The sequence below is a fragment of the Dendrobium catenatum genome, unplaced genomic scaffold, assembly GCF_001605985.2.
Source record: "Dendrobium catenatum unplaced genomic scaffold, ASM160598v2 fragScaff_scaffold_156, whole genome shotgun sequence".
NCBI lineage: Eukaryota > Viridiplantae > Streptophyta > Magnoliopsida > Asparagales > Orchidaceae > Dendrobium > Dendrobium catenatum.
In genome coordinates this window covers 7930032-7951148 of record NW_021318618.1, presented here as the reverse complement: position 1 = coordinate 7951148, position 21117 = coordinate 7930032, and the positions used below count along the sequence as shown (strand labels likewise).

The window sequence follows — 21117 nt, the reverse complement described above, 5'->3', positions numbered from 1 at the left end:
CGTACTTCCAAATAAATATAAGAAAAGCATTCAAAATTTAATTTACAATCAACCAAATATTTATTATTATTATTATTATTATTATTATTATTATTATTATTATTATTATTATTATTATTATTATTATTATTATTATTATTATTATTATTATTATTATTATTATTATTATTATTATTATTATTATTATTATTATTATTATTATTATTATTATTATTATTATTATTATTATTATTATTATTATTATTATTATTATTATTATTATTATTATTATTATTATTATTATTAATATTATTATTATTATATTTTTAAAGAGCGTAGACCAGGTGCACTGAAATAGAGGTCCAAAGAAGAGTAAATAAATCAAAATTGAGCATGTGCTCACCATTGTTAGTCGTACTTATTTTAAAATTTTTTGTAATTTATACTAACATTTTTTTTATAATGCATTTAAAATGTGGCTCATCTTGATCTCTTGGTTGGAAGCTTTCAGTACAGACTGAAATGTTATAAGTTTGAGACTTGGGTATATGATATGCGTGTTTGTCTTAATTGACCTAAGTGCCCCTAAAAAATAATGCATTTAAAAAATATTAAATTCATTTTAAATTTAATATAATATAAATTATTTCAACTAATAATTCTTATTTTCTTAAAAGATTTGAATCAATTAAGACAAACTCACACACACACACACACACACACACACTATCTATGCTTCAAATTCACGACATCTTTGTTGATAGTCAAAGCTTCCAACCAAAATATCAAGATGAGTTTTGAATAAATTTGATTATTACATGAATCAATTACACAACTTATCTTGTTCTATTGATTTGGATTAGGAGTGTTAAAACTAGGGCTGCAAATAAAACAAATGTTCGGTGAGCTACTCGTCGTTCGGTTCGATTAAAGCTCGTTTGCGATTGTTTAATTAACTAAACAAACAAACTTGAACAATATTTTAAATACTCGATTCTTAAATAAACAAACTTGAACACTAATGCGTTCGGATCATTTATGTTTGCGAACAACATCATTTGAAGTTCGTGAACAGGCTCGATAAGAAGCTCGATAAAAGCTCGATTCATGTTCGATTTTGAACTCGTGAATAAGCTCGATAAAAATAATTAATATTTGACTATAGAATTAATAAATAGAAATAATCATTACCTTTGTTACATAGACAATTGCTTTTAGTATAAATGTGTTTGTTCATAGATATGTTCATGAACGTGTTTGTTTGATAGTTAAAAAAATTCGTTAAATATGTTCACGAACAAGCTCGATAAACACTAAACGAACGAACATGAACTGAACATGAACCGAACATGAACACTCCTTAATTTAAATGAACCAAACATGAACACAAACTCTAAAGCTCGAACAAACATGAACCAAACTTGAACAAGTTGATATTAAATGAACACAAACATGAACACTCACATTCGGCTCGGCTCGGTTCGTTTGCAGCCCTAGTTAAAAACGAGTTTTTGGGTTGTGTTTGGGTCCAACCTAGACTTGACCCATTGCTAACTGACCTGAGTTGAACCCAACCTGGTTATGAAAACGGGTCAGGAATTCAAACCCGAACATAACCTGGTTCGGGTTAACCCGATTTGACCCGCCAACCCAGATGTGTCCTCTTCATCTTGTTCGTCCCGTTTGCGGGCTTATTCGGCCAAATCTCTAGCAGAAGCAAGGAAGAAGGTCAAATTCAATCCCGATTGGTTTTCTCCAACGAGGAAGTCGGCCAAATCTCAAAGGAAGACGGTCGGAGAAGAGGATCACTATGAAGGTAGTTATCTTTCTTCCGTTCGCGCGCTTATTTGTCAGATCTTTCCTCTTTGGGGCATAACCATGGCCAATGGCGACGGGTGCATGCTCATTACTCGTTTCTTCTGTTCGTGCCTTTACAGGGCCAAATCTCGTAAATCCTCCTTAATGATGGCGACAAGAGCTTCCTTGCTATGAAGGTGGTTATTCAGGTCAATCTGGATTAATTTCAGATTGTTGGGTTAATCAGAACCCGGCACAGTTTTACAAATGAGTCGAAATCCCGAACTCGAACCCGACCAATATGGCAAACAGATTGTGTCGAACCCAAAATTTTTCTGGTCAGATTTTGATTGGGTTTCTGGTCGGGTCAAATTTTGACACCTCTAATTTGGATCTTTAGCTACTAATAAAAAGGTTTGGATTAAAATTTTTACATGTGATGTGTATATGAGTGGCTTTAATCGGCTCAAAATTCTAATAAAATATATATGCATCAATTATTACCCATCACGATCAAAACCCTAAAGATTGAAAATTCGTTCACGGCCAACTTTCATGACGACGAGCTTTCCCAACATAATCAGACACATTTAAAAAAACCATTACGGCTTCCTATACCCGATTCGTTGATTTGGATCCCTTCATTATGAACCCCCCGTCGTCGCCGCCGTTCCCGCCGGAATTTTCATCGTAAACGTAAGCAGAACCGCCGTGCCGAGTAACGTCCAGGCCAGCCAACTCATCTTCCGCCGAGATTCGGAGCAAATCCATCTTCCGCAACCCGTAGAACAGCGCCCCCATGGTCGCGCTCACCCATCCGCAAATCACCAGGATCTGGATCACATGCGCCGCCAGTAGCCTCCCTCCGCCTCCCATGAGAAGACCATGCGGCCGGCCGGGCCTCCCCGGGTACGCCTCATTCACAAACTCCTCCTTTGCGAACAGCGCCGCGAATAGTACGCCCCAAGCTCCGCACCCGCCGTGCAGCTGCGCGGCTTCTAAGGGATCATCGTAGTGAAATCTCTCGGCGAGTTTATTGCATCCGATGAGCACCCACGCGGCCACGAAGCCACAGATTATGGCCGCCCATGGATCCACCACCGCGCAGCCCGCGGTGATTGCGGCGAACCCACCGAGCAATCCGTTGCATACGTCGAACACGTTCCAGTGTCCTGTTTGAAGCCGTTTTCCGAAGAGGGTTGTGAGGGCTGCGGAGCAGCCGGCGAGGGTTGTGGTGACGGCGGCGCGGCCGACTGCGGACCATTGGCCGTGGATTGGGGAGCCGATCGGGCCGTATGATTTGACGATCGTGATGAAGGAGCCGGGATTGAAGCCGTACCAGCCGAACCAGAGCATGAAGGAGCCGAGGACAACGAGAGTGGCGCTATGGCCGCGGAGGGCAAAGGGACGGCCGTTGTGATCGAATCGGCCGATGCGGGGGCCTTCGATTAAAGCGCCCCAGAAGCCCGCAATGCCACCGACCATGTGGACTACGCCGGAGCCGGCGAAGTCGATTACGCCGGAGCGGAATAGGAGGGAAGCGGATGGATCACGATTAGCTGCAGCCCAGCCGTCGGGCGACCAGAACCAGTGAGAGACGACGGGGTAGACGAATCCGGTGAGGAAAGAGGAGTAAATTAGATAGGCGACGAATTGGGTGCGCTCCGCGATGGAGCCGGATGTGATGCCGGCGGCAGCGATTGCGAAGGCCCACTGGAAGAGGAAGTAGGAGTAGTCGAATCCAGGTGATGGGATGGATTTTAGTGCGAAGAAGTAGCGGCCGATGAAGCCGTTGGAAGGAGATCCGAAGGCGAAGGCGAAGCCGAAGAGGTAGTAGAAGAGGCCGCCGGCGGCTGCGTCGAGGACGTTGGTGAGCATGATGTTCATAGTGTTCTTGGCGCGAACGGACCCGGCGCAAAGCATAGCGAAGCCGAGTTGCATGGCGAACACCATGTAGGCGGAAAAGAGGAGGTAGGTCGTATCAACAGCCGTCGTGATATCGACGCTCGTAAGCGCCGCCGCCTCCAGCTTCGAGCAGATGTACTCCGCCGCGGCCGTTGCGTTTCCTGTTCTATCGCCAGCTGACAGAAGTGCAGCTAAAGCCGGCGCCGAGCACGTCTGTCCGGCCATCGCCGTCGGAGAAATGGAGAAGACGAGATGCACACGACAGAGAACAATGGAGGAAAGAGGACAACTCAGATTGCCAGAAATCCGGTCGAGGGTTAAGCCAGCAAAATTAATTATATGACAAAAAAAGCCACTTCATTTGTGTGGTGTCCCGCGGTTTATCTGAAAAAATCACTTTCCAGCATCCGTTCGCGAACGGTTAAGATGGTCGAAGATGTATGGTTCACTTTAGGATCTGAATGCTGTTTTCTTGATTCGAATCCGAACCGCACTGAAATTTGAGGCAGTATTGTCGTCATATTTCGTTCTGTGATAATTTCGGCAGAAAATATTTGTCATATTTTGACTTCTGCACTGAATTTTTGTTTTTAAATAATGTTGCGTGCTTGAAAATATGTGGCGGTAGAATTTATAAATTCGCGTCCGAGCGTTGCACGTAAATTTAGCACACAAACAGTAAAGAGAATATGAACACCGGGATTTAAACGTAGAAAACCCAAAAAGGGAAAAAAACCACGAGGCCTTGTCCAATTGTAAAATTCAACTAGTATTTTTATAAACTACAGGAAACTGATTCGTCCCACAAATCGGGACAATCTGATTACAATTTTAAGCCAATTTACAAAGTTTTGCAGAATCCCATCGTTACCCGAAAATCCGGCAGAAGTCCGACGTATTCAGGCGGCAGGAAGAGCTCCGGCGGTGGTCGAGAATGAGAGGAATCGCCTTTCCCCTTTTCCTTCTTCTTCCTTCTTCTTCTCTATCTTCACTTGAGTCCCTTTGGTGTAGAATGAGGGCTCTATTTATAGTTTTTCTGGAGTGGCATAGCCCGTAAATAGGCGTGAGATCAGGGGCGAAATTGGGAAGTGTTTGAATGGACGGTCCGATATTGAATCCTTTGATCATGCACCGTTCGTTGGGCATTTGAAGGCCTTAATGATGTCGGAATTCGGAAATCTTGGGCTTGTTGGATTCTCTCGTCGAGCCGTTCGATTCGAGTACAAGCTCGTCAAAATCGGAGACCGTTTGGTAACTCAAATTGCGGTTTGAACCTTCCAACGGCGACCTTCGAGCCCTTGATTCGGACTCATTCGGGCTCGGATTGGGTTGATCTTGGTGTCGTTGGGTCTTCATGACTTTGAACTATAAATAAGATACTATAGTTCCCAAAATAATAATTTACCCAAATAGCTTTTCGAGATTTTGTGCCGATCAAGATAATTTTTGGAGTACGTATCAAATAACAATAATAATAATAATATTTATATATTAGTTGTTATAAATATTTATGATGACAGAGGTATTAAATTAAAAAAATTTATAGGTTAATAATAAATGCCATCCTAGGAATATATGTGTGCTCAATTTTGTTTGTGGTGATATTGATGTTCTAATAAGAAGAGCACCCTGAAAATATTTTTTTTATCACCGCCTTGAGGAAAAGCTCATGTTAGATGAATGTCTTAAATGGGATTAATTATTCTGTGTATATGTCGAACGTTGTTCGGAGACTAACTAAAATGTGCAATGTCTCCCTCAGTACTGCGGCTCGGCACTGCTGACATAACACATTCTGATTGATCTCCGGAAGGTGTTCAGTGTCCAGATTCTGCTCAAAATAATTTATCTTTGAAAGGAGATGTAATTGTTGAGAGAAATCATGATGATGAATTTAAAGCTAATTGAATCATTAGACTCTAATACAATATTTTTAGAAAAAGATAATAATGAAAGGAGTTTGCAAGTATTTACAGTATTAGCCCCCAAAAAAAAATTATTTGCAATATTATTCTCCAACTAATTTTTATTTTCATCAAGTCATTCCATATTAAATCAATATAATTTAATTTATTAAATCATTAGATTTTCATTTCTAGGCTTTTTTTTTATGAAGGAGCACGTTAATCACAAGAATTAGTAAGATGAGCATGTTTATTAAAATATTTAAAAAAGAGTCAATTAGTCAAAATATTTGGCTCAGTTTATTAAGATAATAATATAAGACATAATTTGCATATAATATTATATTCCAATTAATCATATGAAATTAGTGCATCTTGAAACTTTAGGTTTGATCATGTGGAACTAATTGAAATTAGATAACATATGATATTTTCTTTGGTAAATCAAAATCCAAATAATTAAGCTAAATTTTATACTAAAACAATTAAATAACTTTAATTAAAAATGTTAATTTCACTTCAAATATAAATCAACATAAAGTGATATTATAAATTTATAAAAATCAAATTATGATATCTTAAATTCTTATTCATGTTGAGAATAGTTTCAAGTAGACATATTAATAATGGAAAATGTTGATTGAAAGTCTTCATGTCCGGTGAATTAAAATTGCAAATATGTTTTTTTTTTTTTATATTTAGGTCAATTACGTCAGTTTCATACGCACATCGCATATATAAGACTCAAATTCAAGACCTCTTAGTTGATAGCCTAAGCTTTTAACCAACTGACCAACGTGAGCTATGCAAAATTGCAAATATTAGCAAATAGGTATTATTGATGCACCAAAAGGATAGTTATAATGTTGGAAAGGAAACCGCAAGCCAACTTCCCCACATCTAAGCACTCTCATATGTTTCACGCTCAGTTCTTTGTTTTTGGAGATCAACCAATCCTCGTCGAGAGTTAGGCCAATTAGTGTAAATTCAAACACACATCACATATGCAAGACTCGAACTTTGGGGTGTAAGTGAGTCAAGCCGGCTCAAACTCGACTCTTTAACAAGCTGGTCAGTCAAGCTTATTGAGTTTCGAGTTCAAGTTCGATCCTATAATCGAGCTCGTATATTAAACGAGCTCGAGTTTATGCTCAACCTAACTCAACTTGCATGCTTGTCAACCTACTCAATTACATTACCTATATTATGTTATATTATATTATTTTAAAATTATTATTTTATATTCTATTTTAGCTTGATAAACGAGTCGAGTTCAAGCTTTTCAATCGAGCCGAGCTCGAGCTTGGTTTTTATACAACAAGTTGAATTCAAGCTCATTAAACGAGTTCGAGCTTAGTACGAGCTAAACGAGCTCAGCTCGATAACATCACTATTGGAGTCTACTCGACTCTTTACACCCCTACTCGAATATGAGATCTTTTGATTATTAGCCAAAGATCTCAATCAACCCATCAAGTTGAGTTGACGTAATTGAGGATAGTTTCAAAAGGCATTCATTAGCAGCCATTAAAACCTTAAAAGTTTGCAGAAATAAGCGCTGCCCACAGCCATTTATAGCGTCGGCAGTCAAAAGAAGAAATGGCTTCTTTTTCAAACAAATATTTAATTACTTTGAACCAGTCTTCTCCTTGACAGTTGGGGCATTCTTGACCGTCAAATCTTTAGTTAATATGCCTCCATTACGACAAAAGATCAGACTAACAAGGATAGGTAGGAGCAAGCGAAAGGATTTATATACAAGCATTCAAAATTATTTTTTATTTATACTTTTGATAGATTATTCTTACTATTTACTTAATCTAACACTTTTTAACTCCCATCTCATGAACATAAAAGATGAATATACCTCTTCCGGCTCTTCGCTAGAAAAATTATTCTATGCGGACACCGAATGCCTTTCGGAAACCAATCAGAATGCACCACATCATTCCTGTGTTCAGTATCGCTGATGTGGCACATTCTTGTCGGTCTCCGAATGTCGTTATGCGTCCGTTCTCCACAGAATTATTTCTCCTAAATCTGAACCCTCTTCCCCTTGTTAAAAGCTTGGGAAAATCAAGCAAACTGACAACCAGAAGCAAAGGGTAAAATACGAGGTACTTTATTGCTTAGTTTGACTTTTATGGAAGCTTTAACAATTTATGAACTGGTCGTGACATTAGCTCTTTTATTTACAAATTCTTTTGTTTAATGTTTCATTTCATCTTAGAAGAAAAACATAACCATAACTAAGAAAGATTAAATGAGGGCAAAAAAATTTTTTAAGAGGGGGCAAAATACCCAAAATACCCAAAATATTTCAAAATATTCCACTAAAATTTAAAAAAAATATATTTAAAAATATTCCTCAACTCAATGGGGATCCGCCCTAGTGTATATTGAACACTCACACACACACTCACGAAAGAAGAGACGAGAAAGTCACGAGAGGGTAAAATTAGGAGGGCAATCAAGAGGATTAGTATCGTTTGAAGTTTTGATGAAGAAATTGTGAGGTCTCAATGAGACCTCATAGGGAGGGCTATTGATGGAACTAATACCATGTGTAGTCTCGAATGAAACCATTAATTACAAATAAGATGAAAGGAAGTTGCAATGAGATCTTATAGGGGAGAGATTATTCTGTGCGGATATCGGACACAGCTTATCGTCCAAAGATGAATCAGGTGCAACCACGTCATCTAATACCGAGCAGTAACGAGCCGCGATACTAAATAGGTTGTGACGTGGCGCATTTTCATTGGGTTCTGAATGGTATTCGGCGTCTGCACAAAATAAAGGGCTATTGATAGAACTAACACCATGTGTAATCTCCAATGAAATCCTCAATTAAAGTAAGTCACAATGAAATCTCATTGGAAAGGTCGTCGACGGGATCAGAGGAGTGCAACCCCAACGAAGATTAAGTGAGGACGTCTCAACATGAAGAAGAAGAGCAATAGAGAACTTAATGAGAGACGATCAAAGTAGTATTTTATATATATATTATTTAAGGAATTAGTTTTTATGTAAATAGATAGTAAGATCTAAATGTTAAATATGTAAATAAAATAGTTTTTAAGTGTTATGCTTTTAAATTTTTAAATAAAAAATATAATGAAGATGATGAATCTATGACCAGTAAGAAGGAAGACGATAAAGATATTTTGTTTGTCGGATAGACAAAAATAAGTGCTGACGACAACAATTTTCAAAGAAGCATTCATGGCTTCTTTTTCTTGGTGCCTTTACTTAACAGGCCTCCATTAACACAGAAGAGACTTCTAGACAGATATAGACAGATGAAAAAGAAGAAGAAGAAGATGATGATGATGATGCTTTGTTCATGACTTAGCCGCTGACAGGTAAGTCCATAAAGAACTAAAAGGAAGATTTTTAAGAAGAATCGAATTTATAGTGTTTGTCAACAGCAACAGAGACATCCCAAGTGCAGCTTAAGCCATTAGGAAATGTTACCAAATCTCCAGCGCCAAATTCTACCCACTCGCAGGATCCTTTGATGCTTGCCTTCACTTTGCCCTTCAGCAAGTAACATGTCTCCTTAGCTTCAAACTTGAGAGGAAACTTTCCTGGAGGGCAGCCCCATCTGTTTATGAGTATATATATGAGAAAGTGTGTAACTACATTCATTACAGGAAAATCATGTTTTACCGGTGGCATTTTTCTACGTCAAATGATCGTTTTTTTGCGGTTTTGTAAATTTATGGTGGCTTTCCGACGGTAAAACACGGGTAGGAAAAATATTTCGGCAGTATTTTCCGACGACAAATATTTCCAGAGGTTTTCCGGCAAAAAAAGGCCGCCAGAAAATATCAAAAAATTAATTAAATGAAAGAAGCTGCTTAGCTGCCCAACCACCCGGCCTGCCTGGCGGCCTGCCCGCACTACCCTACAGGATGCCTGCCTGCACTGTCCGCCTAGCCTGAGCTCCTGCCTTGCCCGCCCGAGCTCCCGCTCTGCCCTACCTGCCCGCCTGCTTGTATGGAGGAGAAGAGGGAAGAGTGAGGTGGGAGAAAGAAGGCTTACTTAGGCCAAGACTTGATGCCGAGCTCAGCCAAGCGTGACTCTGATGGGTTTCTCTCCACTTGGATTGCCAGGTTTAAGGAGTCAATAGACATGGATGTTGGGTTTGAGCTTGAGGCCATGGAGGATGAAGAGATGAAAGAGAAAGTAGGTGAAAGAAGAAAATAAGTAGAGGGATCAGTTGAAGGTAGAGGCTGAGTTTTGTCTTCACCTAATCAGGAGAAAAGTGGAACAGCAAAGGGAGTCTTAATCTGGTTTGTATTTATATATTAGTAATGATCATCAATCTAGTCTGTCTGATTAATTCAATGTGGGAGTGTCAAAGTTGTAATTTTGAAAAAAAAAAGGAGATATTTTTATCCATGTGATATGCATTAAAATAGACTATAAATTATTACTTATAAATTATGGCTGAAAATAAGTATAATGTTTTAGTATAATTGTGAATATTCATAAAAAAAATAAAAAAAATTGTGAATATTCATAGTTTAAGAATAAAATTATTTTTATCTTATTAGAATAATCACTCAATCGTTGTTTTGTATGTTATCTATATTTTGTATATAATTAGTAGTCTATACTCTATAGGAAAATAAAGCAAAATATTTGCTCTATATAAGAATAAAAAATGCTATGATTATAAAGGATCATAAGTTTCACAATAGAATCCTACCAAGAGGATAGTGGTTGGTTTGTTTAGAAAGCCACTACCTAGGGATGTGTTCAAAGCTCACGTGTGAAGACTTGATTTGTGTAAAATTTGATTTATTGATAATCTATATTAACATTTATATTTATGTTATTTTAATAAAATTATATTTTGACTTTATTAATTTGATTTTATATGCAAATTATTAGCAATCTCACAAGTTTTGAGATTTATTGCATCCTGGAATATTCACGGCGGTAGAGGGATATTGACATCCTAGCTTTGTACAAAAATCCAACATAGATAGATAAAAGAGTAGGGGTGTACAGTTCACAAGAGACCAAGATTTTTACATGGAAAATCCTAAAAAGAAAAAAAATCATAGGGCTTGGCACAATTTGTATGAATCCATTAGTATTGATGATTAATTACAAATAAACTCCATCCTCGGACGAGGGTGCTGGCTTAATGTACACAATACATATTTTATATAGCTCATTACATTTGTATGTTCTTAAAAGAGTGTTGATATGTCTGTTTGGTCAGTAGGACTGTAGTCGATAGACGAAAGTGATTGGAGGGAACATAATCGACGGGCGGCGGTGGTCGGAAGGACATTAGTCGATGGGCGACGAAAGTCGGAGTGACCTTAGTCAATGGATAACGGTGGTCAGAGGGATCATAGTCGACAGACAACAATGGTCAGATGCACAGTAGTCGGTGGGCGACAGTGGTCGAAAGGATCGTAATTGGACGATGGTAATCGGAAGGGCTGTATTTAGGCGATAGTGGTCGGAATGACTGTAATCGGGTGATGAAGATCGAAAGGACCATAATCAGCGGGAGATGGCGATCGGAAGGACCGTAGTCAGGCGACGATGGTATGAAGGATCATAGTCGGGTGATGATGGTTAGAATGACCATAGTTTGCGGTCGACAAGGTTGGAAGGATCATAATTAGACGCATCAACTCATCTCTTAACTCATGGTTAGAGAGAAGACAAAGTGCTGAAAATATGTCCAAACTTTAGAAGATTGACCCCCTTGATGTAGATTGAATAATAGAGAATGGTCCATCAATGTTTAGTTATTGCTAGAGATTCAATATTAATCACTCATTGGGGAGATTTCTAGAAATGTTTGGTTGTTGGTAAAAGATCCAATAACAACTAATGGATAGCCGGAAGTCCGACGATGGCGGTCAAGAAGAGATCGAGCTTGTGGTGCAAGCTTGAGAAAGTAAGAGAGATCATTTATTTTTTCTCTTCCTCTATCTTATTTGTGAAGAATAAGGAGTCTGTTTATAATTTTTTGGAGTGCATGACTAATAAATGATTAAGGGTATGTTGGGAGTTTTTTAATGGACGACTAAAAGCAACTCCCTTGACCATATATTATTTATTGAGCATTTGGATGTCTTAATGATGCCAAAATTCGGCGATCTTGGGCTTTCTTGATCCGTCTCATCAAGCCCCTCGATTCAACTATAAGCAAGTCACATATGGATACCATTTGGTCATCAAACTAATGCTCTGAAGCTTTCAAATAGGTTTCAAACCCTCAATTTAGACCCATTTGGGTTCAAATTAGACTGATTTTGGTTTCATTGAGTTCGTTTCTTCGAGACATACAGTTTGATTATAAATTTGTTGAAATCGTAGGTCGGATGGTCACAAGCTTAATTTTGAAAATTTCTAATTCAAATTTACATTGAGATTCACATCAGATCTAAGCAATTTTTGATGAAGTATCAAGATTAGTATTCTCGTGGGAGCAATCACCATGTAATTTTAGGAATAAGCTATATGTGGCAAAATATGGCGCCCTAATAAGAACTAGTATTAAGTTACTAGGCATGAGCAATAATCTTCTAATTCATGAAGTCATTTAAAGTCAAATGTGAACTTTGGTTGGGCACTATTGCAAGCTACTATGTTGAGATACTTGGCTTAGATTATTCATATCAAATAGCGGATGAATCCCACTTTTTGATTGTCACTTCAATTGCTTGTAAATGGATAGGTTCCTTCTCTATATAAAACCTATAATGTTATGATTCACAACTCATGAAAAAAATAAACCCTAAATCTAAAAAAATAAAAAATAGTAAAACACAACTCTCAATTGGTAAACCAACACAACTAGGGATGTCAATTTCGGGTCACGGGTCAGGTTCGTGTCAAATCCGAAACTGACCCGGTACTATTCAGGTGAACCCGAACCGACCCATTTCTGTAAATAGGACGATTTTTCGAACCCGAACCCAACCCGTTTCGGGTCCGGGTCGACCCGACCCGACCCGAATTACCAATTGCCTTCCTTAATTGTAATAATGAAATTGGTTAAGTTTTGCACGAGCAATTGGTGTTGTAGACAGCTGATCTTCGAATAGAATCTCAATATCAATCTGGTCAACTTTCACATTTAATGGATTCTTATATGTGCTTTTATGATGGCCCCATATCTGTCCAAGTTTTGTTTTCTTTCCAATCTCTAAAAAATTCTGAATTTGTCTTATTTGGGGTCTACGATGCGGTCGAAGTGAACTTGGAGTGGTAACTACACTTGCTCTTCAACTCGTTCTTTTAGATATAAAAAGTTGATTTAGTCTCTTTTAAGCTTTAAGGTTTTTTGATTTTCACCTAGATATTTCATTTGACTCTGACCCTGCGCCTCACTTCAATATCCACCAAATTTAAGGGGAATGAATCAAAAATTACTCGAATCCATTTATGTGTATGCAAATAACAAATGTGAAGCCAAAGTGAAAAAAGTGAATCAAAATGACTTAGCCAAACTGAAAAAGACGAATCAAATTGAGAGAAATTGTAATTGTCGGAGCATTACTTGATTTGTTCCATACGTCGAAGAGCGACGAACACACGAGTGGATGACTGCTCGATTTGTTTCAAACGTGGAAGACAAACGCCTGAATGCGGCGAAAGCACTGAGGAAGCCGATGCGGGGAAAACAGTCGCTCGCACGAATGAATGGAACACAATCACACGCGAAAGTGAGGCGAGTTGAGATTTTTGACGAAGCTTTAACTGAGTGTTAGAATAGATGAAAAGAGGGGTTTTGGGTGATATATGACTAAATTCCAAAATTTGGATGTTGAATAAGTATTTCCAAAAGTTTGAAGTGCAATATATATGTAAAAAACATTTTTATTTTATTTTATTTTGCATTAAAGATTTGTTTTACTTCCAAACGTGAAGATAATAATAATAGTTTATGAATTTAATATTATGAATGTTTTTTCTGACCAGACCTTCCTCTAACAAAAATTTTGAAGATCAATTTCTTATTATTTTTTTTTTCTTAAAGAAATCATAATATCTTTCCACCTGGTTAAGACTTCATATGGGACTACTTTTTACTATTTAAAGAAAGTCTTTTAATGCAAACATTTTTTATACTAAAATTTTTGTACTAGAAATCTAACAATAAGAAAATTATCCTAAATGAAACCTAAGCATCATAAAACTAGTGTAATAAGATTTAGTTATTTGGATGCTCACCTATTCAATCATGACTCACATTATCAACTAAGTTATATTTGAATGATCCTATAATCAATAGAAACAAGTCTATAATGTCAAAATGCTTTGCAAGTAAGGGAAATATGTTTGATTCTTATTATGACATAAAAAGATGAATTAATTAAACTTCTATAATATACTTGATTATAACAGAATTCCAAGGTTTTAAAAACCGGACCGGACCGGACCGGCCGGTTCAACCGGTTGAACCGGGAACCGGTCTAGCGGCCGGTTCGGTTCTGCCATTAGAATCGGGCTGCAATGAAACTGGCCAAAAACCGGTTCAAATGGCGGTTGAACCGTCGAACCGCCGGACCGGGATCGTTTGAAAGAACCGGCCGGTTCCGAATCGCGTGTTTTGAGCCGCTAATCTCACATCTTAAGGCTGAAAAAAATAACATTTTACGCGCAGCACTTCTTGCATCTTTCTCACAAACCCTACGGAGACGAACGATCCCGGACCCGGAGAAACAAATGACGGAAGCCTTGGAGAAGAACGACTGGAAGAGACGAACGACAAGAAGAGACGGACAAACGACGCCTTCTTTCCTTATATTTCTATTTCCTGGGTATCTTATTCTTCTCGGCTTCTCCTGGTTTTTCCAATTGATTTTCTATTTTCTTTGAAGAACTCTTTCTCTTCCCGACTCAACCTGGGGCAATACAAATTGCAAGATTTTAATTTTTAGATATCACTCGAATCTTGTGTTTTGCCGACACTCCAATGCTGTAGAATAGTGAGATCACGACAGAACTGAGAAACAGAGATTCATTTCTCAGAGGAAAGACAGGCGATGCCAGGAAGATGGTGAAAGAAAATATTTCATTAATTAACTTTGAGTTACAAAACAGTTCTATTTAAAGACAACAGAAACAAGATATTATAAAAGAAAGTACAAGTAATGAGATGCTGCCACGTGGATTAATCTGCAGAGGCAGCTTATCTAACAGCCCCCTTCAAACTGATGACGGTGGAACTGTAATAAGTTTGCTTGTTAATTCTTTGAACCGTGTGGTAGTAAGGGGTTTTGTAAATACATCCGCAAGTTGATCTGTAGTGCATATATGGTGAACGGCAATATGGTTGCTGCGAATGCAGTCCCTGATGAAGTGACAGTCGACCTCGATGTGCTTTGTACGCGCGTGGAAGACCGGATTGTTTGCTAAGGCGATGGCGGATGTGTTGTCGCAGTAGACTGTGGTTGGTGCAAGCTGAGGTACGTGAAGGTCTTCGAGGAGACTTCTGAGCCATATTATCTCAGCTGCTTCGGTGGCCAATGCTCTATACTCGGCTTCGGTGGAGGATCGAGCTACCGTATTCTGTTTCTTGACTTGCCATGAGATGAGAGACGTACCCAAGAAATTACAGTATCCATATATAGATTTTCGATCTTGATTGTTGCTAGCCCAATCTGCATCAACATAACCGCGTAATAAAAGTTTATCTTTGTGTAGAGGAATACCTGTGTTTGCCGTCCCTTGAATATACCGAATTAGCCGTTTAAGAGCCTCGTGATGAATGTTAAGCGGGTTGTGCATGTGTTGGCATAGTTGATGCACGGCAAATTGAATGTCTGGCCGGGTCAGCGTGAGATACTGAAGTGACCCTATCAGATGGCGGTAGAGATGAGGATCGGGAAAAGGATCGTAAGATTTGTCCTTGAGCGCAATTTTGCTCGAGATCGGGTTGGAGACGGGCTTTGATGAGGTCATTCCTGCGCGGTGGATAATGTTCTGGGCGTAGTGTTGCTGATGAAGAATGAGACCGTCCTTGTTCTTTATTGCTTGGATTCCCAAGAATTGGGACAGAGGCCCCAGGTTCCGCATGTGAAACCTGTCATGGAGATTAGCTAATAATCGGTTTATTTCAGTGGTAGAATTACCTGTAAGCAGGATATCGTCGACGTAGATCAGGATGTACATATGTATTTTGTCGGCGGTGCAGATTAAGAGAGAATGATCCATTTACACCCGAGAATATTTTGCGTGCTGTCTGGAGGTACCAACTCCCATGTTCCTTGTGATTGGAGAGCTTGAAATTCGTGGGACATTGCCATGCGCCATTCTTGAGATTTTGAAGCCTGCTGGTAGGTGGTTGGATCGGGAGCGTGTAGCACATGAGAGAGATCAAAGATGTGTTTGGGTTTGGTTTTTCCACTCTTAAACCGTGTGACCATGTGGTGAGACGGCTGTGGATGAGGGGATGAGTTCGTGCTTGAACTGGTGGCAGGAAGGTCAGGAAAGTCGGATGGACGAACGGACGAGTTGGGCAGTTGCTGAGGCTGATTGTCTGAATGGTGATCTTGAGTGTGTGATGTCGGTACAGATAGGTCCACAGAGGATTGCGTATGGGCAGGATAGTGAGTCGTGACATGAGTGTTTTGAGAAGTGTATGGCTTGGCTAGAGATGTAGGTAGATTGTGGGTTGGAACCAGAAGGAGAGGAGGTGTTGAATTGGGTGCTGTGGAGGGAGTGATGGTGGAACTTGGCTGATGATTAGCGTACGGGAACACCGATTCATTGAAGATTACGTGGCAAGATGTGTAGACACGGTTGGTGTTGGGATCTAGGCACTTATAGCCTTTTTGGGATGAAGCGTAGCCAATGAACACACAGGGCAGAGAAAGAGGAGATAATTTGTTGGAGGAGTATGGTTTTAGCCACGGATAGAAGAGGCATCCGAATTTCCGAAGGCGATCATATGAGGGAGGTTTGCCGAAGAGTAGTTCATATGGAGATTTGTGATAAGTGTTCGGTGAGGGTAGCTGGTTTATGAGGTAAGTAGCGGTTAATAGCGTGTCTACCCAAAGAAATTGTGGTAGAGAAGCTTGAATGAGAAGCGAACGAGTTGTTTCGGTGAGGTGTCTATGTTTACGCTCAGCCACTCCGTTTTGAGATGGGGAGTGAGGACAAGTCAGTTGATGGATTATACCATTAGATTTGAATAGAGTATGAAATTTATGATTGTGGAATTCGCCGCCGTTATCGGTACGAAGGATTAAGATTTTACGATTAAATTGTCGTTCGACCATACATTGGAAGACAGTAAAAGTAGTGAACACGTCTGATTTGTGAATTAATGGATAAACCCAAGTAAACTTGGTGAAATCATCGACAAATGAAACGTAGAATCTATAACCATGAGATGAAACAATAGGGGCGGGTCCCCATACATCGGAGTGGACTAAAGAGAAGGGAGAGCTAGTTACACTTTGAGAGTTATCAACATGTAAGCGATGGCTTTTGGCCATTTGACAAGTGTTACATATAGAAAAAGAATTGGAAATGCGCACGTCTTTATGGTTCTTGGCGATCTTGAGAAGAGTCTGAGTCGAAGGGTGACCGAGACGGCGGTGCCACATGTCCTGGACGTGTTGAACGGAAAGGAGAGCGAGATGGTTGTCTTGCGGGTTTGGGATGGAGCCGGTGCGGAAGGGATAGAGGCCGTTAATACACGGACCCGTGAGAAGACGGCGGTGGGTCGTACGATCCTTGATTTCACATCCAAGGGAAGAAAAGGTTATGAGGCAGTTGTTATCGTTAGTTAATTTGTGAACGGATAGAAGATTAAAAGAATGATTTGGTACAACATTAAGGTTGGATAGTTGGAGATTACCTGTGGGTGTGGGAAGGATACCATTACCTGTGGATTGAATCGGTAAGTGTTGTCCGCTACTGAGAATAACTTTACTTGAACCGTTGTAAGGTTGGCCGTGTTGGATTTGGTTTGGATCGTATGTAAGATGAGACGAAGTGCCGCTGTCAAGGAACCACTCAGACTGTGATGGCGTGACCGGAGAAGTGAAGAGGGCTGGTGCCGGATCGGTGTTATAGTTATCGTCATGACGGTACCAACATTTGACAGCGGTGTGGCCGAATTTCCCACAAATTTGACAGGTGACAGAATTTTTCGGTGATTTAGTCGGTCTAGTGTAGTTTGGATTGTTGGTGGATCTTGTGTTGCTGCGTCCTCTGAATGAAGAATTCCGACCTCTACCACGGCCACGAGTAGCCGTTAATGTTGTGTTGTTCCCGGAGAGTTGCAAAGATTGAAGATCCTTGGTGGCTTCGTGTGCGAGATTAAGTTCCTCGCTACACAGTAACGTGTAGAGTTCGTCCAAGGTTACCGGGCGAAGATTGGTACGAATAGCCGTTTTAAAGGCTTGGTAGTTCTGCGGTAAGCCATTAAGTGTATAGTGTATAATCTCTTCGGTGTCAACTGGTGATCCGGCCGCGGCAAGAGAGTCGATCTTGGTTTTTACTTCCAGGAGATACTGTGTCATTGATTTGTCCTTCATGGACAAGTAGTGCAGCTCGTTTTTGAGCTGACTAATTCTTGATCTTGTGGACGATTGTAGACGACGTTCGATTGTTTGCCATATGTCGGCGCAGTGATCCACGGAAAGAACGTATGGTAGAATGGTGGCCGAGATGATAGAATAAAGAGCTGCTGCCAAATTTTGGTCTAGCAGGATCCAGTTGGAATGCTCCAGGTTTGAGACGGTGTCGCAATTAGCGGATTGTAGCGCCTTAGGAGGACAGGTTGTGGACCCGTCCAGGAAACCTTCAAATCCGTTTGCACGGAACAATTTCAGAACCTGGGATCGCCAAAGCGGATGGTTATCCGCCGTGAGGGGTTGGGAGATAACGTTCTTGACGTTGTTCATCAAGAACTTTAGAGAGGATGGAATATGAGGGGAGCGGTTGACGTCGGAGACTTGCCGGGAGGTCGTTTCTTGAGTTGTGGAAGACATTGGGAAGAAGAACAGAAGTTGAGTTTAGGAAAGGAGGATCAAGACGTCTGATACCATGTAGAATAGTGAGATCATGACAGAACTGAGAAACAGAGATTCATTTCTCAGAGGAAAGACAGGCGATGCCAGGAAGATGGTGAAAGAAAATATTTCATTAATTAACTTTGAGTTACAAAACAGTTCTATTTAAAGACAACATAAACAAGAAATTATAAAAGAAAGTACAAGTAATGAGATGCTGCCACGTGGATTAATCTGCGGAGGCAGCTTATCTAACACAACAACATCAAGCCTTTGTCCCACTACGTGGGGTCGGCTGCATGAATTCTTTTTCTTCATTGTGTCCTGTTAAAAGTCAAATTCTCGTTTAAATCTAATAAAGTAAGCCTTTGTTCATGTTAAATTTGTTAGGCCTAAATTTATTTTGAAAAATTAAAGCAATTCATGCATGTTTAGACTAAAACATCTACATAACATGTGAAGAGAATGATCAAGAAGTCCATGAACATAAAGGATATCTTGAGAAGAAGCTAGAGAAGATTCAAGAAGAGGAAGGACTTAGACAGACCGTTGGATATATATCCAAGGATTGAGAACGCTACTTGGTTATTTATATTTAATAGTGTTAGATTGCCACACAAAAAATATGGCTCCAGATTGTCCTATGAACTTGGCCATATCTGCCAGATAAACATATTAGCTTTTTTCGCTAGTTGGGTACGTTCAATTCGTAGAAGAAACAATTTGGTTGATGAAGATTGATTTGTGCTTTAAAATAACTATTTGTATCTAAAATGAATAATGTGAGGCATTGTTTGCTTGCGATGTTCACTGTTCTTGTAAATTGCTTATTTACTGTTTTGATATTTGTTATTCTGCATTGACTTGGACATATTATATTTGTTGTGCAAATCAGCGAAAAACAACAAAGAATCAGACAGCCAAATATAATGAACACGAAGCAATTTACGTTGAACAAGAATTGCCTATATCCAAGAGGAGGAGATGATTTCACTATTATGAAAAAACATGATTAAAATTGCACTCTTACTCACCTTACAGGAGACCTCAAATCTCTATATATAGATTTGAAACAAAACTAATAAGAAAAACTTAATTAATGCTATAATATAAAAAATCTAATCATGCCATAATAAAATCTCCCAATCAGTGCAGCAATCAGATTTTTTAATTGAAGTCATTAAAAACTTTCCTATTCAATGTTGAAATAGATATGGAAAGATTTCTTGAACAATATTCACGCTAGTCTATGAGAAAAAATTTGTATTAAAATAAAAGCAAAACAGTTTTCTACAAAAATGGCTCAGCCATTCGGCCACTTTTTCTACAAACTATAAAATCAACATAGCACATCTAAATCCTACAAGAGTAGATGAAGCTACAAAGGCCAATTTTTGGATATGATTTACTGGTGTAGACCATGCGCCATTAGACCATACGTTAAGCTTGGTTGGCAAATGCTTTGCCAATACACTATATTAAATCGCATATGGTAACATATAGAGTCTAGACAATTAATCAGAGTTATTGCATTAAAATCATCATATGCATCTCAATAGTAGGAGCCAGATCGTATATGTCACTCTTTATGCATTATAAAGACCTTACATCTTTTTTCAAAAATATGCTTAGGTGAGTCTAATGGCATTCATGACCCATGGAGGACATAAAGCCAATCATCAATCCTCATTTCCTTACAAGGTAAGGTTGGTGTTGACCCTGAATTTGTCAAACACTTGGGTCAAGAGGTTGACTTGGACAAATTGATCAAGCCAGGCCTCAAGACCACCTCCCTTGGGTTCCATGGGTCAGACCAAGTTCATTGAGCTTAGACCCATGTCTTGGGTCAACCCGGTTGACCCATTGAGCCCTAATGGGTCCAATTCAATTTCAAAGCCTATTCAAACCTATCCTTGACCTAATCCACTCATCCCTTGGGTCAAATAGACTAAGTTGACCAAGTCAAGCTTTGACTTGGTCAACCCAAGTCTTCCTCGGATGAGATCGGTCGAAAGTAATGACCGACACCTGAAATTAAAGCGCGAGGCTAATCAAACGACGTCGGATTGACGAACAGACTTCGTCGTTGTGTTCAGAATGTTGTCAACCTATGAAAACTACATTTTGTTTATCCAATTTGAACTTCCGAATTTGTGGAACGAATTTCGAAACAAAACATGCATATTGAGAAGAATCAAACCTCAGCGTCATCCAAACGATCTCCGATCGACGAACGGACTTCGTAATTGTGTCCAAAACGTCGTCCATACTCTAAATGCACTACCAATTTGTTCGAATGAGGTTGTGCGCACCATGGTTTAAAATTGCGCAATATTAGGCCCGCCTTTGCGCAATTCCAGTGAAAAACGCCTTGAGGCTTACGCCTCAAGTTTTTTTTATGAGGCTTACGCCTCAACTTGGTTGATGCCCACTTTAAGGCGCGCCTCGCCTCACTGGCGTGAGGCTTACGCCTCACCCGATATATATTAAAACTTACATAAATCCTGAAGTAAAGCCGCAAA

At 39.4% G+C, this 21117-nt stretch overlaps 5 protein-coding genes across 7 annotated transcripts in view; all 5 read right to left on the bottom strand.

The window, feature by feature from the left end:
- LOC110099014 (UDP-glycosyltransferase 73B4-like) overlaps positions 1–1886 on the bottom strand; it is a 3879-nt gene extending 1993 nt beyond the window's left edge. The window contains exon 1 of the mRNA XM_020826018.2: positions 1857–1886. Within this exon, the coding sequence (XP_020681677.2) occupies positions 1857–1886 (30 nt within the window). The remainder of the gene's footprint in view (positions 1–1856) is intronic.
- A 291-nt stretch (positions 1887–2177) lies between these two features.
- LOC110099009 (ammonium transporter 1 member 2-like) lies at positions 2178–4268 on the bottom strand. The gene has a single exon (XM_020826016.2). It carries the CDS (start codon positions 3904–3906, stop codon positions 2389–2391), a length of 1518 nt encoding a protein of 505 aa, XP_020681675.1. The 5' UTR covers positions 3907–4268; the 3' UTR covers positions 2178–2388.
- Positions 4269–8734: 4466 nt separating this feature from the next.
- LOC110098990 lies at positions 8735–10780 on the bottom strand. The gene is made up of 2 exons (XM_020825971.2): positions 9633–10780; positions 8735–9192 (listed from the first exon to the last, which is right to left on the bottom strand). Exons 1-2 carry the CDS (start codon positions 9749–9751, stop codon positions 8982–8984), a joined length of 330 nt encoding a protein of 109 aa, XP_020681630.1. The 5' UTR covers positions 9752–10780; the 3' UTR covers positions 8735–8981.
- A 3997-nt stretch (positions 10781–14777) lies between these two features.
- Positions 14778–15743, bottom strand: LOC110099015 (uncharacterized mitochondrial protein AtMg00810-like). The gene has a single exon (XM_020826019.2). It carries the CDS (start codon positions 15741–15743, stop codon positions 14778–14780), a length of 966 nt encoding a protein of 321 aa, XP_020681678.1.
- A 2923-nt stretch (positions 15744–18666) lies between these two features.
- LOC110099006 (ketohexokinase) overlaps positions 18667–21117 on the bottom strand; it is a 22067-nt gene continuing 19616 nt past the window's right edge. The window contains exon 12 of one of the 3 annotated variants that reach the window (XM_028692377.1): positions 18667–18919. In XM_028692377.1, the coding sequence (XP_028548210.1) occupies positions 18761–18919 (159 nt within the window). In that variant the 3' untranslated portion in view covers positions 18667–18760. The remainder of the gene's footprint in view (positions 18920–21117) is intronic. The other 2 variants (XM_028692375.1, XM_028692372.1) reach the window with 2 other exon arrangements.

What these genes read in the sequence shown, in the direction of transcription:
- LOC110098990 (XM_020825971.2), bottom strand. Translation starts at nt 9,751, where the DNA reads ATGGCCTCAAGCTCAAACCCAACATCCATGTCTATTGACTCCTTAAAC. An exon ending in GGCATCAAGTCTTGGCCTAA is followed by an intron (nt 9,193 to 9,632) that starts GTAAGCCTTCTT and finishes ACTCATAAACAG; the next exon opens with ATGGGGCTGCCCTCCAGGAA.
- LOC110099009 (XM_020826016.2), bottom strand. Translation starts at nt 3,906, where the DNA reads ATGGCCGGACAGACGTGCTCGGCGCCGGCTTTAGCTGCACTTCTGTCA.
- LOC110099015 (XM_020826019.2), bottom strand. Translation starts at nt 15,743, where the DNA reads ATGTACATCCTGATCTACGTCGACGATATCCTGCTTACAGGTAATTCT.